Source organism: Gaeumannomyces tritici (genome assembly GCF_000145635.1).
Source record: "Gaeumannomyces tritici R3-111a-1 unplaced genomic scaffold supercont2.3, whole genome shotgun sequence".
NCBI lineage: Eukaryota > Fungi > Ascomycota > Sordariomycetes > Magnaporthales > Magnaporthaceae > Gaeumannomyces > Gaeumannomyces tritici.
The window spans coordinates 92,072-108,476 of record NW_008804547.1 but is presented as its reverse complement, the minus strand read 5'-3'; the positions used below and the strand labels follow the sequence as shown (position 1 = coordinate 108,476).

The window sequence follows — 16,405 nt, the reverse complement described above, 5'->3', positions numbered from 1 at the left end:
TCTCCTCCAAACAAAAAAAAAAAAAAAAAGGCAGGGCAGACTCGGTACGGTTTTCCCGATGCTAGATAGCGGCAAAACATGGCCCATGCATGCCTAGGACAGGCATGTATGTGATCCGTGCCTTTTTTTTTCCCTTTCCCTCGTGGCCTGACCCCCGGGACTTGTCCACCAAGATGCAGGGCCTGGACTGCGATCGATTCTGATCTACGAAAGAAGGTGAAAGGAAGGAAGGAAGGAGGAGGAACGGGGGTGGACCGGGGGGGTCTTGGACCCTGGATTTACTGTCGTTGTCTGTGTGACCCGAATGCCGCCCGCAACTTTGTTTGATCGCGACAATGCGTAGGGCTCTCGGGCCTTGCTGCCGGTAGACCCGAAGTGCCGATCGCTGGGGGGCTCGGATGTGAAGATGGGGGGATGCGCGGAGATGGTAGACAGGCACACATGGCACACATATAGGTACATAAACATACAACAAACACACATACACACATGCATACAAACCTACAAACACCCCAAGATGGAAACGCGGTCCGCCTCAGGGCTAGGCAGAGTCCCTTGTATATTGGCAACGCCCGGACTCCTATTTTCTTCCCGACACAAAAGGACCGTCGAGCGGAATCTGCTGGGCTGAGACACTCGGGGACGCTCGATGCTTGTGGGAGCATTCGAGAGGTGGCGGGTGCGGGAGGACGTGCGGTTCTTGACGCTGACCAGTCCACTGGATCAGAGCAGTGGATTAGAGCAGAAGGGAGTTGGGTGGTGGTGATACTACGGGGTGTGTGCGTACGTGTTCCTCAGCCAGCCTGCTAGCTTTCTCCTTTGTGATGTGGGAGGGGAGGGGCGGGTGCGTTCACGACGCTTGGTGACGACTGTGTTCCCCCGATAAACGAGGGGCGGGATACTTTCTCCTCGATGCTTCATGATTAAGCTCTCCCCAGGGCGCCGTCCGATGCCGTCCGGGTTGGGTTTGGCCGTTGGGGAGAGATGGGATGATGTTGCAGCGAGGGTAGGGGGGCCACATGGGACTGGGGCATGGGAGTCAGACCTGGAGCCCAAGACCTGAGGCCCAAAACCTCTCTCGACGGAATGGACTGGTGCTTGGATTGATTGTTGGCTCGATTGGGCAGTCTTGTCGTCGTCGCTGTCTTCTTTGTCTCGGATTTGAAAGCGAATTCCAGCTTGTTGGGTAGCAGTCTCTTTCTCTCCGTCTCTCCAGTCTCCAGGGCTCCACACGGTGCAGTGTGCCTTGGCCAAAATGTCAGGTAGTAAAATGTGGGATGGGTGTTTGACCGTTGGCTGGCGTCTCGAGTAGGGAACTCTTTCCTGTTTTGCAGAAATAATGATGCTGCCCCAAAGGATCAAAACAACAAAAATTGGATTGCAGGCTGCAGGCTGTCCTGTGGTGTCCTGCAAGAGTGGCACCCGCACATCAAGGCCCGACGACATGACGGGACGGGTTGGCCTAAGCTCCAGCGGGCAGCATCAGGCGGCCCAATCACTAGGGGAGGATGCCAGGGTCCCCGGGCCAGGGCCTGACGCCACAGTGCGTAATGGGGTGGGATCGCCCGTACAGATCTGAGTGAGGGATCGGCAACCGGCACGCTGGAAGGAGCGAGCCAGGGGGGCCACTTTTACAACCTGTGGAGAATCGAGGGTTGAGGACGCAAGCAGGTTTTTTTTCCCTCCCGCTTCTTTGTTCTGTGTGACGATGCTGCGGAAGGACGACCAAGTCGAGGGTCAAGGTTTGCCGAGGGGATTGCAATTGGGAAAGAAGGGTCTCGCTCGTGCACCTGTCACTCTGTTACTGATGGCTTTTTGCCCTTTGCAGATATCTGTTCGCCGCCCTTGAGCCAGGATTAGAGCAAGAGCAGTCCATCCCGTCTCCATGTCAGTTAGCCGTCCCAGGTGGAGGGAGGAACAGCACGCCAGCAGCAGCCAAATGCAGTATGACGGAAAGCAATATGGTACAGTCTTGGGCTAGTGCAGCCCCAGCGTTACCAAGTCCTAAAATGCTATTCCGATCGCATTTCCCCCGGCACGTCCATGGAATTTGCATTTGCGGCCCCTCCTAACGTGACGGGAACAACAAAGCCAGCTCAGCAGTCAACGACGTGAGCCATTTTGGGATAACCGGGAACCAGGGCAAGAAGCAGCAGCTGGCTGACCTAGCTGGCTGACCTAGCTGGCTGACCTAGCTGGCTGACCTAGCTGGCTGACCGCCCGAGTTGCACGACGGGGCAGGGCGTGGGGCGGGGGGGAGACCTGAGATCGAGAGGGGAAAAGAGGGCGCAACGTATCCACAACTACGTCTGGCACTGTATCCCACCCGTACCAAAGCCAGCCCAAGTTTGGTGCCAGCCAAGGCAAAAAGACGAGAAGGAGCTCCACATGCACAAGCGACTCGCTGAACAGAACCGCACCAGTGCTCCTGCCTGGCCTGCACCCTCGACCAATCCCAGGCAGTCAATGGCGTCAGGTTGCCGTGCGTGTGCTTTCCCTCATCCTCGACACTTGCTTCTGGCTCTGCCTGAGTGTGCGTCTGTCTGCCTCTTGCGTCCACCACAGTGTGTTTTCGGGTCTGGTGTCGTTCTGCTCGCCAAGCTGGCTGCCAGAGAAACATCAGTATACCGCTGATACCTGGCACACTGCCTGACCTTGCACACCACCGCCCGACCGCACTCCCCCTCCTCGTGCGTCCCGACTCCCCCACACGCCCCCCCTTTGACCCAGCCCGCCTACCCTCTTGCCTCGCAACCTGCCACCAGCCGGCGCATCACCTCTCCCGCCTGCCCAAACTATATCCGCCTGCCAATCCCGTGCCGGCAACAAAAGGGCCCCTGCCAGACCATTCTCCCCGGCGACGTCTTCAATCGACGCCTGTCGACTGCTCCAGACCGACTCGGTCCATCCTCACGTCTGCCAACTCTGCGCGAACCGAACGCTAAAAAAAATAGACCCTCTGGTCTGTTGCTGGGTCTGCCCGCGACGCGACCCACGCAGCTCTCTGCCTGCTTCTGCTCTGCTGCTCCGCGCCCGCCCAGAATCCGACTTCGATCCCGCTAAGCTCCCTCTCAGACGACCTCTGGCTGGCCCTCCTCTGGTTCCAGCCCGCACCTTGGGTCCATCCATCCATCCATCCATCCGGCCTGGACCTCGCCGGCCAGAAGACGGCGAGCCGCCAAAGCGCATGCCGGAATTGACTTCGCTCCCGCCACAGCACCGAATTACCTTTGCCGCCTGCATCTGCTGCTGCAAGCCACTGCATTGCCCGACCACCTCGATCCTCGCTTCCTGAACCTACCTGCTGCCGCCCCGACCTCCTCCTCGTGCTGCTGCTGCTGCTGCTGCTACTGCCGCACTGTCCTGTGCTGCCGAGTCCGCCCGCCGACTTGACCGCACCGCCGAGGGCGCGAGGGAAGAAAAAAAAAGGAGGGCGGAAAAGTGGAAACGGGTGTCACGCACTACAACACAAGGCCGGGGGATCAAACGCACGGGCTGTCTTGCTTGGCGCATTGGAAAAGAGGTGGAATAATCTGGCGATAAGCACAGAAGCAACGAGTTGGCTGCAACCGATGCCAAAGGTAGAAAGAGATACCTGAATTCTCCCCAGACGCTGCCCCAGGGACCAAGAGTGGGAAAGAGATACCAGAGAGGAGCGAGAGGGAACAAAAGACAAAAACACACAAGAAAAGCGAGACAAGAGTACGAGGCCGTTCGAATTCTGGTGGATGACGAGCACATCGCTGTGACCGCCCACCACCCCAAGGTCCAGATCCATCACCCGCCATCAGTCCGCCCCTTTTTCTGCTCTCGACCGCCCCTTCCCAACCTCCGCGCTCCGCGCCCCGTTTCCTCCCAAGCCCGGGACCCAGACTTGTCCATCAACAGCCCTCAAGTCTTGCCCGGCGCCGAAGTCTCGCTTCCCACGTCCTGCATCGTGAGAGCAGGCTGGCCATCTCGACCGGTCTGGTCTCGCTTGCGTCTGTCTCTTCTCCCCCTCTTTCTTATACGGGGCAACTTTTTTCCGGCGCCGCCCCCTCGCCCCCTCGCCCCAACGATCGAGTAGGCAGCAGTCCGGTGTGCAGACATGCCGCCGCCGCTGAATGGCGACATGGCCGCCCCGGGCGGCAACAACTCTAGCGATTTTGTATGACGACCCCCTCCCTCGCAGTGCTTCTTTTTGTCCGGGATCATCGGCCCGTATCAACCCTAGCAGTATCCATGGCTTTTTCTATTCCTGTTGTTATTCCTGTCTTCCTATTGTTATTTCTTTAGCAGCCTTTTTGATGTTTGGTGGAACTGCCGTCCTTTTTGTGGTGGGTGTGGCTGGCAACGTGTGGGATGCGTCGTGATCAAGCCACCACAGCTTCGTCGTCGTGGTTCTGTGTGTCTGTGCTGACAATATCGTCCTAACCAGGTTCGGAAACTGTACAAGTAAGCAAGCAATGGCTCCGGCCGCCAGTAACGACTGGTCAAGCGTCAGCTTTCTTCCAGGGACCCCTGGCCCCTTTGACTGACAAGGCGTTGGAAACAGAATGTTGGAAGACCCCGTGTACGATGAAATAGTGCGATGGGGAAATGACGGCGACAGCTTTGTCGTGCTCGAGGTAAGTATTTCACGACTTTGGCCTTGTGCGCAGGCCAGGCTTCTGACAGGGGACAACAGAATGAGAAATTCACCAAGACGATTCTGCCCAAGCACTTTAAACACAGCAACTTTGCTAGTTTTGTGCGGCAGCTGAACAAATACGACTTCCACAAAGTGCGGCACACGGAAGACAACGGTGCCGCGCAGTACGGCCAAGGGGTATGGGAGTTCAAGCACCCCGAATTCAAGGCCAACATGAAGGACAACCTCGACAACATCCGAAGGAAGGCGCCCGCACCGAGAAAACAGACTGCCGTGGTGGACGACAGCTTCCCCAACAACCAGCAAGTCTCGCTCATGAACGAGTCCTTGTCAGCCGCGCTGCAGCAGGTGGCGGGCCTGCAGGACCACTACTATCAGGTCGTGGCGACCAACAAGCTGCTTGTCGAGGAGGTCTTGAGCCTGCAGAAGACGGCCAAGGCGCAGAACCAAGTGCACCACGAGCTGCTCAACTTCCTCGACAACCTGGACGAGCGCCGTCGGAACAGCAAGCACGCGAACCAGTCGAACCCGGGCCAGGGTTTCCACTCGGGTGGGCTCGGCATGCTCCCAGACAGCGGCGACGAGCCGGCGCCCGAGCTGCGCCGCGCGCGCGAGACTCTGCTGAGCGTGGCCTCGGCGGTAGACAGCCCCAACTTTGGTAAGGAACTCGAGAGACTATCGCTGGCCTTCCAGAACGTATCGTCGCCGCCCGAGTCCACCACGTCGTCGACGGCCATGTTCCCACAGCAGAGCCTGGGCTTGTCCATGCCCATGTCGGCGGACCCGTTCCACGACGTCAAGCACCTCGTCTACCCCATGGGGCAGAACCAGGGAATCGACCCGTTCCACGCCGACCATATCCACAACATCCCGTACACGCAGCCGCCCATGTCGCAGGCCATGGAGGCCACGAGCCAGATAACGCCCCCGCCTCAAGGCGCCGCGGGGCAACCGAGCATATGGGTCAAAAGACCCTACATCCTGCTGGTCGAGGACGACAAGGTGTGCGCTAGGATTGGTGCCAAGTTCTTGATGCAGTATGGGTGCCAGGTTGACACTGCCGTAAGTTTCCCTCTGATTCTCGTTGCGATTTCGTCGGCGCGTCTTCTTCGGCGCGTGGTTCGTGAGAGTGGCTGCTGACGAGTCTCGTTCGCGACTGCAGGGCGATGGTATGGAGGCTGTCGGGCTCGTTAACACGGATCCGAATCGGTACCACCTGGTCTTTATGGACATCATCATGCCCAATTTGGACGGCGTTTCGGCAGCTACGTGCATCCGTACCGAGAACCACACAGGCGTCCCGATTGTGGCCATGACGTCCAATATCCGACAGGAGGACATCGCGACCTATTTCAACTTTGGTAAGTGCGGCGGTCTGACCCAACCCTCTGCAATGCTTCAAGGGAAAACGAACTGACCAGGGTGGGTGCGCCGCAGGCATGAACGACGTCTTGGCCAAGCCCTTCACAAAGGAGGGCATGATCCGAATCCTCAAGAAGCACCTGGCGCACATGTACAAGAACCCGCAAGAGGAAGGTTTGTACGCCGAAGTGATGCCATCGCAGCAAATGTCCACCATGGCCTTTGGGCCGGGCTCGTCGGGAGGCCCCATGAGCATGGCCGCCCTGACGGCGAACCCGGCAGTTGGGGGGCCTCCGCCACAGGGACAAGCCCACAGCGTACAGCACGCGGGCGGGCCCCCAGGCCACCACGGTATCAAGTTCGACGGGGGCGCCCCGCCCATGCATTCGCCGTCGATCAAGTTTGAAGGAGGCTCGGGTAGCGCGGGGCTGCACTCGCCCTCGACAACGGCAGGATCGTGGAACTCGCCGGGGACCATGTCGCAGACGTCGCCAGCAGTAGTAGACGCCAGCGGCGGCCAAGCGGGCTACATGACGGCGGGGAGCGGCGGAGGCCCCATAGCGCTGACGCCGGGCGGGTCTCAGCGGCCGGGCGGCTTCGCAGCCATCATGGCGCCACAGGTCGGCACGCCACCAATCCCGAGGATGCCCGACGGCCAGCCCGACGACAGGCCGGAAAAAAGACAGCGCATGTACGGTGGGGCGGCGGGTTTCCCATAGGCTGGGCAACGTCGGGCGGCTGACTGCTCTTTTTCGCGACTCTTCTTCTGCACTCTTCTTCTCGGTCTTCTTCTCGACACTTCTCGACTCTTCCGTAGGATATCGTCTTGAGCCGCCTGTTGCGCTGCTCCGTCCCATGGCTGTCGCGGTTCCGTTTCGGATGCTCGACCGGGGGCGTTGTTCTTTCGAGTTGGTGATGCCATGATTCCCGTCGCGCCGTCGCGCTGTCGACACAAACTTTTCCTCCCCCTTTTTTCTTCTTTTCCTCCTGTTTTACCCCCAACGAAAACCACAGATTTTTTCAACAAACTCTCATGATGACGAGGGCGGCGTTGGGCTGGTGTATTTTCTCTCGTTTTTTCTCCCTTCGGCTCATTCGCTTTTTGGATGGGACGGTCCTGCGGGTGCCTGGATCTTTGGTTGCCTGTTGCAGCATCCGGCATTGCTGTCTTATTGGATACCGTCTATCTTTCGTGTATATTCTTTTGGCGATGAGGAGTTTGTCGTGCCTTTTGGATAAGGGTGCGCGGTGTGGGTGGTTCCGTGTTCTAGCACTGGATGCCCGTGGCAAGAAAAGGGTGAACTGAACGGGCAAGAAGGGGTACGGGCAAATCAGGGGAAATATTCCGGTAATGACGGAAGGTGAGAGGTATAAGGCAGAGGATTGATTAGCAAGCTGCCCCGCCAGGGATGGGCCTTGGTCAAGCGTTGAAAGGGCGGGCAGACAGACCATCTAGGCGCTCCAGCTCAGCTCGAGAGAGTATGCTGGGCAAAATGCGACAGCGAGAATACGTCAATACGTCACTCGACTCAGAGATGATACAGACAGAGTCCGGGGTAACTAACTCCCGGTGATGTTTGATCTGAGAAGACTGGAATGTCCGGTCTGGTCGTGCACGCCCACCACAAAAAAGATGGCAGTCCCGCCTAACATTAGACGTGCCATGTACCCCTCCCCTCGTCTTTGCTCGCTTGGCCGACTGTCTTGGAATGAGGCGGGAAGAAGGAAGCCGTTGTGGGTTATGGCATGGCATTGCATGGCAACAGCGTGTCGGCGACGTTCGAGGTGTGTCTAGCGGGCTGGGGAAGCGGGCAATGTCTCGCGGAGGGAGGCTGCTCCGTTTGGTCTCGCCTTGGAAGAGGGATGGATGTGTGATTGTGCCAGCAATTCCTTTGCGGGCGAGCAGACCTGTTTTTGTTTTGGTTTGGCCACTGGGTAGGGGAAAAAAAAAAGTAAAACAGGAAGGCGAAACAGAGAGAGAGAGAGGGTTTCCAAGGGGAACGGGGTGGCGTTGCGGTTTACTTTCAGGAACAGGGAACCTTACAAGACGGAGCTGCAGATAGGGTTCGAGCGGCAGACAGCGAGATGGGATGGCAGGAACGCTGGTTCTTGTGACGGACAGGAGGACCGGCAGAATTGTTTGTTTGGCGGGGGAGGCCGTCTTGACTTTGTCGGTGGTAGTGTATCATGCGAGGCCCACCGTTCTCGGGCTAGAAGATCCAGAAGAGGACGATGTGGTATCGTTGGAGAGGGCCGCTGGCGAAGGGGGAGAGAAGAGGAGGAGATCTCAGGGTGGGTGACGATATGGGTTGCTCCAGCGTGTTAGGGTTTGGTGGTGTTTTATGCTTTGGGCGCTAGCTGGGGCAAGGCTGATGGATGACAAAAGCAAAAGACGCTGCAAGGGGAAAGATGACCAAGAGAACAAACCAAAAAAAGGGGGAGGAAAGGCAGAACAGGGGAAAGCGAGTGGAAATGTAGTGCAAGGAGAGGAGTCGGGATGACGAGTTCCCCTTATCTCGGCCAAGCCACAAAATGCCCGCCCCGTTGGTGGACAGAAAAGCGAAAGAAGAGACACGAGGAGAAAGCCCGGCCGAAAGAAGCGCGGGCTTGGGGCTATAAGATAAGAGGAAAAGGGGGGAATAGAGAAGGGGAAAAGAAGAAGAAAAGAAACAAGACAGGGCAGGGCAGCCGCCCCAGACCCGCGGGCCTAGGCGGGCCTTTGCGTCGTGCGTGCGTGCTTTGCTTGGCTGGGCCGTTTTGGCTGGTGCGCCCGCTTCCGGGGGTGGTGAGGAGGACGCATCACCAGCAGCGAGCAGCAGCAGCCGCCGCCCACACACACCACCCCTCCAGCTGGCCCCACACCCCTGTTCTGTGGTGCTTTGCATGCAGAGAGAGTTGGATGGGGCTACCCTTTTTAGGTTCCCATGTTCTTTTTTCGTCCCCATGGAGCGGTGGGCTCCGTGATGGATGACGAGGCACGGTCTGGTTGGGGAAGAAAAAAGCCAAGAAAGAAGGCCGACGAATGAGCGGCTGGGTTTGACGACGGGCGAGGAAAGCGAAGAAGGGAGCGAGAGAGGGCGCGAGAGGGGACAGGAGAGAGAGAAGAGAGAGAGCAGGCAAGCAAGGGTGGGCTGGCGCTGGTTGGTCTGGCCCTCCACGCTGGGGCCCGTGTAACGGCAACGGCGGGATGGACCAAGGGGCTAACGGGGGTCCATCGTGGTCTGGACCGCGGGCCTGCCACGCAACGTCTTGGTCGTCTCGTGGCCATGATTCCGCCGGGTTTTTTTTGTGTCTAGTTGATCTTGTTGTTTGTATCGCAATGATTTCTCACCGCTTTGATTTTTGATGGAGTAGACGGAGCAATTGCACGGCAATAAAACTGCCAAGATTGAGGATGGCGACAGCGGCAGTGACTGTGGCTGTGACGGAGCAACATACGATCAACACCCAACTCAGCTGGCGGTGAGGCCATCTCTCGCTTGCGACGGCTAGCTTACAGCTCTATTTTGGTCGTGCCGTCTTTTCAGGGTCCAGGCAAGCCACAGCGCCCAGCCTCGGTTTCGGACGTTGTGGACGTCTGTCAGGCGGCTGGCTTTGAATTGGGCAAGAGCAAGAGCACTTGAGCTCAAGTGGGGCAGCTCTCACCACGGACGGCAGTGGTGCGGGGCAGAGTCGGTCCCTGATTGAGTCATCGATTGGACGCTACACCAACAGCGAACAGCGTCATCGTCGACTTTGACCTCTGCCGCCCCTCCCTCGGCTCCCACGCAAAAACTCAGGCAAAACACAAACACAACGCACAGCCGCCCACCATGTCCAAGGCTGCCAAAGCCGCCGGCCAAAAGGCCAAAAAGGCCGGCGCTGAGGAGAAGCGCGAGGACGTGCTGCAGGCCGTGGTGCTGGCCGACTCGTTCCAAGACCGCTTTGCGCCCTTTTCGCTTGAGCGCCCGCGCTGCCTGCTCCCGCTGGCAAACACGCCCCTGATCGAGTACACGCTCGAGTACCTGGCCATGAACGGCGTCGCCGAGGTCTTTGTCTACTGCGGCAACCACACGGACCAGGTCGAGCAGTACATCGCCGACTCGCCACGCTGGAGCCCCTCGGGTCGCCGTAGTCCCTTCTCGCTGCTCGAGTTTGTGCGCGTCAACGACGCCTCGTCGCCCGGCGACTTTTTGCGCGACCTCGACGGCCGCGGCTTGATCTCGGGCGACTTTATCCTCGTACACGGTGACCTCGTCGCAAACATTCCGCTCGACGCCGCCCTGACGGCCCACCGCCGCCGCCGCGAGGCCAACCGCGACGCCATCATGACCATGGTGCTGCGCGAGAGTGGCAAGTCCACCGCCCACCGCACAAAGTCCCAGCCCGTCACCCCCGTCTTCGCCATCGACGCCGCCGACGGCCGCTGCCTGCACTACGAGGAGCTGAGCCCCGGCCAGGCCGACCGCTACGTCCGTCTCGACCCGGCCGTGCTCGAGCACGGCACCGTTGAGCTGCGCGCCGACCTGATCGACTGCGAGATCGACATCTGCACCCCCGACGTTCTTGCCCTCTGGTCCGACAGCTTCGACTACGAGTCGCCCCGCCGCAACTTCCTGCACGGCGTCCTCAAGGACTGGGAGCTGAACGGCAAGCTGATCCACACCGAGGTCGTCTCGCGGGGGTACGCCGCCCGCGCCGCCAGCTTGCGCCTCTATGAATCCGTCACGCGCGATGTCGTCGGCCGCTGGGCTTTCCCCATGGTGCCCGACAACAACCTGGTCCACGGCCAGGACTACTCGCTACGCGCCGGCTTCGTCTACGCCGAAAAGGGCGTCAAGTTCGAGGCGGGAAGCCACGTCGACCGCTCCGTCGTCGGCATGAAGTCGGTGGTTGGCCCCGGCAGCACCGTGTCCAACAGCGTCGTCGGCTGCAGGTGCTACATCGGGAGCAACGTCGTTATCGAGGACAGCATAATCTGGAGCGACGCCACCATCGAGGACGGCGCCGTCATCAAGAGGTCTATAGTGGCCGGGTCTGTCACTATCGGCAGGGGCTGCACCCTCCCCGAGGGCTCGCTCGTCTCGTTTGGTGTCCACATTGGTGACGGCGTTTCGCTGCCACCAAAAACGACACTCTCACTGCTCACCCACGACCGTGTGCTGGCGGATTCCAACAAGACTTTGCTGGGTCCGTCGGGCAAGGGTGCCGTGTACAAGTATGACGACGACGACGACCAAGGCGATGAAGAAGACGTGGATGAGCTGGATCCGGCAGTGCTCCAAAGGTCATTGATCTACTCGCTAGAGCACCTCAACATCTCCTCCTCGTCCATCTCATCATTCGACTCGGTCTTTGACGAAGACGACGACGAGGCCGGTATGGGAGCCGGCCCCGGGGGTCTGAGCGTCCCGCACGGCGAGAGGCACATGTCCTTCTCGTCGGTCAACTCGGGCGGCAGCGGCGGCGAGGGCGTCAGGTCTACGTTCCACACCGACGCCGTCACCAGCCTCGTCGAAGCGCTCCGGTCCGAGGACGCGTCGGACCTGGACGCGGCCAAGCTCGAGTTCATGGGCCTCCGGCTCGCCAACGACGCCTCGGACGCCCAGGTCCGCCGCGCCATCGCCACGGCCCTGGTGCGCACCGCCGTCGAGCTCATGACGCTGCCGGCCGCCCCGCTCGAGCCGTCCAAGGCGGCCGAGCGCGCCCTCAAGGCCAAGAAGGGCACGGCAAAGTTCGTCGCCGAGGTCGGCGTCGGCGAGGACCAGCCCGCCTTTGCGCTGGCCCTGCACAAGGCCGCCGCGGGGAGCAGCGTCGTCGAGCCCGCCCGCGCCGGCGCCCTGCTGTCGGCCCTGCTGCAGCAGCTGTACGCGGCCGACGTGCTCGAGGACGACGGCATCATGGCCTGGTGGGAGGCCTCGGCCGACGCCGTCACGGCCGCCAGCGGGCCCGGCGGCGGCGAGCGCATGGCGGCCGTGAGGGAAAAGTGCCAACGGCTGGTCGAGTGGCTGCAGGAGGACGACGATGACGACGATAGCGATGAAGATGACGATTAGAGGGGGAAAAGGACGCCACAATAAGAAGAATCTAGTCAAATAGAAAAAAAGAAAGAAAAAGAAAAGAAAAGCAAAGCAAAGGAAAACAAGAGGGAATGGGAGACAGGAGTTACCAAAAGGAAGGGCATGGGCACATTAACAACGTACATAGGGAGCAGGCAGGGTTCTTTAGGCATATTCCATCGACATCTGGGACGGCTCAAACCACCACAAGGCATTTCAACTCAAGTAAATTTGGCAGATGCGACGCGAATTTTATACAGAAAAGCCGACTGGCCACAGTCCCGGATTCATAAAACCATATAAAACACCATAGTCCGCCCGCCCATCCTCATTCCTCCTCGGCGCGGGTTCCCGAGGCTGTTGTACCTCGCAGACCTCGGCCTGACTGCGCCCGTCATTATCCTACTGCAGCCCTCGCTGTCCCTTTCCGTGCTCTCGCCCCAAAAGCGTCATGATAAAATTTGGTTTATTCACGGGGCCACCCCCGGATCCTTTATTTTTTATTGCCGTCGCTGGACGCCCGAGAGGCGTTGCGACCTTTTGTTTGGTTGGGGTTTGTCGTGCGTGTCCAGCACCAACTTATTTGGCGTTCTTCTTGGCCATAGTGTTGAGGGCGCTACCGTTGTTGAACCACTCAATTTGGCCCTCGTTGAACGTGTGCGACAGCTTGACCTCGAACGTCTTGCCGTCCTTGGGGTGCACCCTCAGCGTCATTGGCTTGCCGACGGCGAGCTCAGTGCACAGCAGGTCGACCTTGTCCTCGGGCTTGATCTTGTCGTAGTCGGCGGGGTCAGAGAAGGTAAGGGGCAGCATGCCCTGCTTCTTCAAGTTGGTCTCGTGGATACGGGCAAACGAGCGCGTGATGATGGCCAGGCCGCCCAGGTGGCGTGGTTCGAGGGCGGCGTGCTCGCGCGACGAGCCCTCACCGTAGTTCCAGTCGCCAATCACGACCCACTTGGCGCCCCTGCTCTTGTAGTCACGGGCCGTGGCGGGCACCGCGTCGAACTCGCCCGTGAAGGCGTTCTTGATCTTGTTGGCCTCGCCGTTGGCCTCGTTGATGGCGCCAATCAGCATGTTGTTGGAGATGTTGTCCAGGTGGCCGCGGTACTTGAGCCACGGGCCGGCCATGGAGATGTGGTCCGTGGTGGTCTTGCCATGCGCCTTGATCAGGATGGGCAGGTCCAGCGCGTCCTTGCCGTCCCAGGCCTCGAACGGCTGGAGCAGCTGCAGGCGGTCCGACGAGGGGGCAACGGCGACCTGGACCGAGGCGCGGTCAACAGGAGGGGCCTGATACGTGTCCTCGCCGGCGTCGTATCCGCGCTGGGGGAGGCTGTCGCCCGTGGGGGGCTTGAGCTTGAACTCCTTGCCGTCCTTGCCCGTGAGGGTGTCGGTCAGGGGGTTGAAGCTGAGCCTGCCGGCAACCGTCATGGCGACGACCAGGTCGGGCGAGGCGACGAACGAGTGGGTGGCGGGGTTGCCGTCGTTGCGGCCCGTGAAGTTGCGGTTGTAGCTCGAGATGATGCTGTTGGCCTCGCCCTTCTTGACGTCGGTGCGATCCCACTGGCCGATGCAGGGGCCGCAGGCGTTGGCAAGGACCATGCCGCCATACTCCTCGAACGTCTTGAGCTGGCCGTCGCGCTCAATCGTGGCGCGGATCTGCTCAGAGCCGGGGGTGACGGTGAAGATGGTCTTGGACTTGAGGCCGTGGGCCAGCGCATCCTCGACGATGGAGGCGGCGCGGGACATGTCCTCGTACGAGCTGTTGGTGCAGGAGCCGATCAGACCAGCCTTGAGCTCCTCGGGCCAGCCGTTCTCCTTGACGGCGGCAGCGAACTTGCTGATGGGAGTGTACAGATCGGGAGCTATTGATAAGAAAAAAACGTATTAGCAAGGTGGCTCTATGCAAGTTGTGCGCCTCGGAAAGCAAAAAAGGGGGTATGGGAAAACTGACTAAAGGGGCCGTTGATGGCGGGCTCAAGCTCCGACAGGTTGATCTCGATGAGCTGGTCGAACTCGGCGCCATCATCCTCGCGCAGCTCCTTCTCGTACGAGCGGGCAAAGTCGGCGATCTCAGAGCGCTTGGTGGCCTTGAGGTAGTCGGCCTGGCGGTCGTTGAAGCTGAACAGGGAGGTGGTGGCACCAATCTCGGCGCCCATGTTACAGATGGTGGCCTGGCCAGTGCAGCTGATCGAGTTACTGTAGAGGGGACCCGGGTCAGCTCACACATCAGAGTTTTGGAGAAGAAACAAGAGGGCCACGCACAGTCCAGGACCGAAGTAGTTGACGATGAAGCCGGTGCCGCCCTTGACAGTGAGGATGCCGGCAACCTTAAGGATGATGTCCTTGGGGGTGGCCCAGCCGCTAAGCTCGCCAGTCAGACGGACACCGAGCTGCTTAGGGGCCTTGAGCTCCCAGGGCAGGCCGGCCATGGCATCGACGGCGTCACCACCACCAACACCAATGGCGGCAGCACCAAGACCACCACCGTTGGGGGTGTGACTGTCAGTTCCGATCATAAGAAGACCGGGGAAGGCGTAGTTCTCCAGGATGATCTGGTGAATGATACCGCTGCCGGGCTTCCAGAAACCGATGTTGTACTTGGCCGAAGAGGACTGGAGGAAGTCGTAGACCTCTGTTTTGGGGTCATGTGTTAGCGCAGAACAGAGAGCAGCCGGACAGGCGCATGTTCATACCCTTGTTGATGTCAACGGCCCTGGCGAGATCCTTGGGGCCGCCAACCTGAGCCTCGATAAGATGGTCGCAGTGGACGGTGGTGGGGGTCTGGACGCGGTCCATGCCGGCCGACATGAACTGCAGGATGGCCATCTGGGCGGTGGCATCCTGGCAGGCCACACGGTCAGGGCGTAGCTTGAGGTATGAGACGCCGCGCTCGATGTCCTGGCCGTGGGGGTCGTCGAGATGCGAGTACAGGATCTTCTCGCCGAAGGTGAGGGGGCGGTTGAGGCGGCTGCGCACGATGGAGAGGTTCTCCGACATCTTCTTGTAGTCGATGAAGTTGTTCTCCTCGCGGGCGAGCAGGTTCTGCCTGACCTGGTGGCAGCCAAAGAAGGGAGGTTAGCACACGAGCTGGCAGCGGGGGAGAGGGAGAGGGAGAGGGGCGAGGCCCATCGTGGGAGAGCTTCTACTAACCTTCCTGTCCAGAGGATGGTCGCTGACAGTGGCCATGCGCCGCATGCCGCACGAGGCGACGCGGGCGCGGGCAGCCCTACCCAGCAGCTGGCGGTGCGAGGCCAGCATGATGGGTGTCTAGGGAGGCTCGAGGGATTTTGGTGGGAGGGAACAGAAAACAATTGGGAGGGGATATTGGGGTATCAAACGCCAGAAAGGAAATCGCTCTCGAGACACCAACCCAAGAGACGAGAACGAGACAGAGGAAAAAGAAAAGGGCTTGTTGGAGGGCCTGCTGGGTGGTGGATGAGCGGGAGAGGCAGAGTCTTTAGGCCAGAAGGGCGAGAAGGGCTGGATTTGAATCAATGTGGACTGGACTTTCTGGCAGAAGTTGCGACGCTGTGTCGGCTCCACCGAGCAGCCTGCGAGGACTTTTCGGCTAACCGATGACGATGGGGTTGGTGGCCGGCTGAGGACGAATAATCGGGAATCGCCCATTGGCTGGCGCACCCCGGCCAGAGACGTCACAGTCGAGAGGGCACGACCGATGCCGAGAAAGAGGCCTCGGTGCACTTTTTCTGTTTTAGTTGCCACATGTCTGCACACAGCCAGCCCGGGGCTCTCCCCGCCCTGCTCTCAGGCCTGACTCGACTATTTGCTTGATGCCATTGATTCCATTGACGGGTTGCATTGCATTGTTTGAGCTGGCCGAGCTGTTGTTTTCCACAGCAGAGCACAGCAGGAAAAAAAAAAGAAAAAAAAAAAAGCACCTGCAGTGGATACCCAGCCATCGGCCCTGGGTATTGTGGGCTCCAGCATGTCAGGGATTGAAGCTCCACGCGCCCAGAGCTCCCCATCAATGCCCCTCAGGAAGTGGTCAAAGAGCCTGGCTTGCCGCTAGCCCGAGGGCTGTTGATCCCCTGGAGAGACCCGAGGTGTTTCCCCAGCTTGTAGACTTCTCTTCTCCGCATGCGCAACCCAACCAGCTGTCGTTGCCCAGAGGTCAGCTTGGCAACCAAGGTCGCTTGAAAAAATTGCCTCCTGACCGAGAGAAATAAAATCTGGAGAATTTGCCGCAGCCCTTGCCCTGCAACATCCTGATTCAGAAGTCGCGTTGCGGCTCGAGTGGCTCTGCGGGACTTTTAACTCCTCGGCGGCCCAGTGCTCCGGCTCGGAGTCAGCAGGTATTACGAGGAGTTAAGCTAACTACGAACGGAGTTTAACTCGGCCCCCCCACACAAGGCAA

The 16,405-nt window shown here is 59.7% G+C and overlaps 4 protein-coding genes across 4 annotated transcripts; 3 read left to right on the top strand and 1 right to left on the bottom strand.

Annotated features, from left to right (window-relative positions):
* Positions 1 to 335: 335 nt before the first annotated feature.
* On the top strand, positions 336 to 3,295 carry GGTG_05123 (hypothetical protein; the record flags this gene model as incomplete). Its single annotated transcript, XM_009222922.1, has 4 exons — positions 336 to 783; positions 1,385 to 1,543; positions 2,209 to 2,482; positions 2,955 to 3,295. Exons 1-4 carry the CDS (start codon positions 490 to 492, stop codon positions 3,293 to 3,295), a joined length of 1,068 nt encoding a protein of 355 aa, XP_009221186.1. The 5' UTR covers positions 336 to 489.
* A 1,240-nt stretch (positions 3,296 to 4,535) lies between these two features.
* On the top strand, positions 4,536 to 6,711 carry GGTG_05122 (hypothetical protein; the record flags this gene model as incomplete). The annotated part of the gene is made up of 4 exons (XM_009222921.1): positions 4,536 to 4,607; positions 4,667 to 5,692; positions 5,793 to 5,991; positions 6,068 to 6,711. The coding sequence occupies 4 exons, from the start codon at positions 4,536 to 4,538 to the stop codon at positions 6,709 to 6,711; spliced, it is 1,941 nt and encodes a 646-aa protein (XP_009221185.1).
* A 2,950-nt stretch (positions 6,712 to 9,661) lies between these two features.
* On the top strand, positions 9,662 to 12,634 carry GGTG_05121 (hypothetical protein). The gene has a single exon (XM_009222920.1). It carries the CDS (start codon positions 9,805 to 9,807, stop codon positions 12,025 to 12,027), a length of 2,223 nt encoding a protein of 740 aa, XP_009221184.1. The 5' UTR covers positions 9,662 to 9,804; the 3' UTR covers positions 12,028 to 12,634.
* On the bottom strand, positions 12,248 to 15,863 carry GGTG_05120 (hypothetical protein). The gene is made up of 5 exons (XM_009222919.1): positions 15,181 to 15,863; positions 14,724 to 15,081; positions 14,293 to 14,662; positions 13,982 to 14,226; positions 12,248 to 13,892 (listed from the first exon to the last, which is right to left on the bottom strand). The coding sequence occupies exons 1-5, from the start codon at positions 15,286 to 15,288 to the stop codon at positions 12,610 to 12,612; spliced, it is 2,364 nt and encodes a 787-aa protein (XP_009221183.1). The 5' UTR covers positions 15,289 to 15,863; the 3' UTR covers positions 12,248 to 12,609.
* Positions 15,864 to 16,405: the final 542 nt, after the last annotated feature.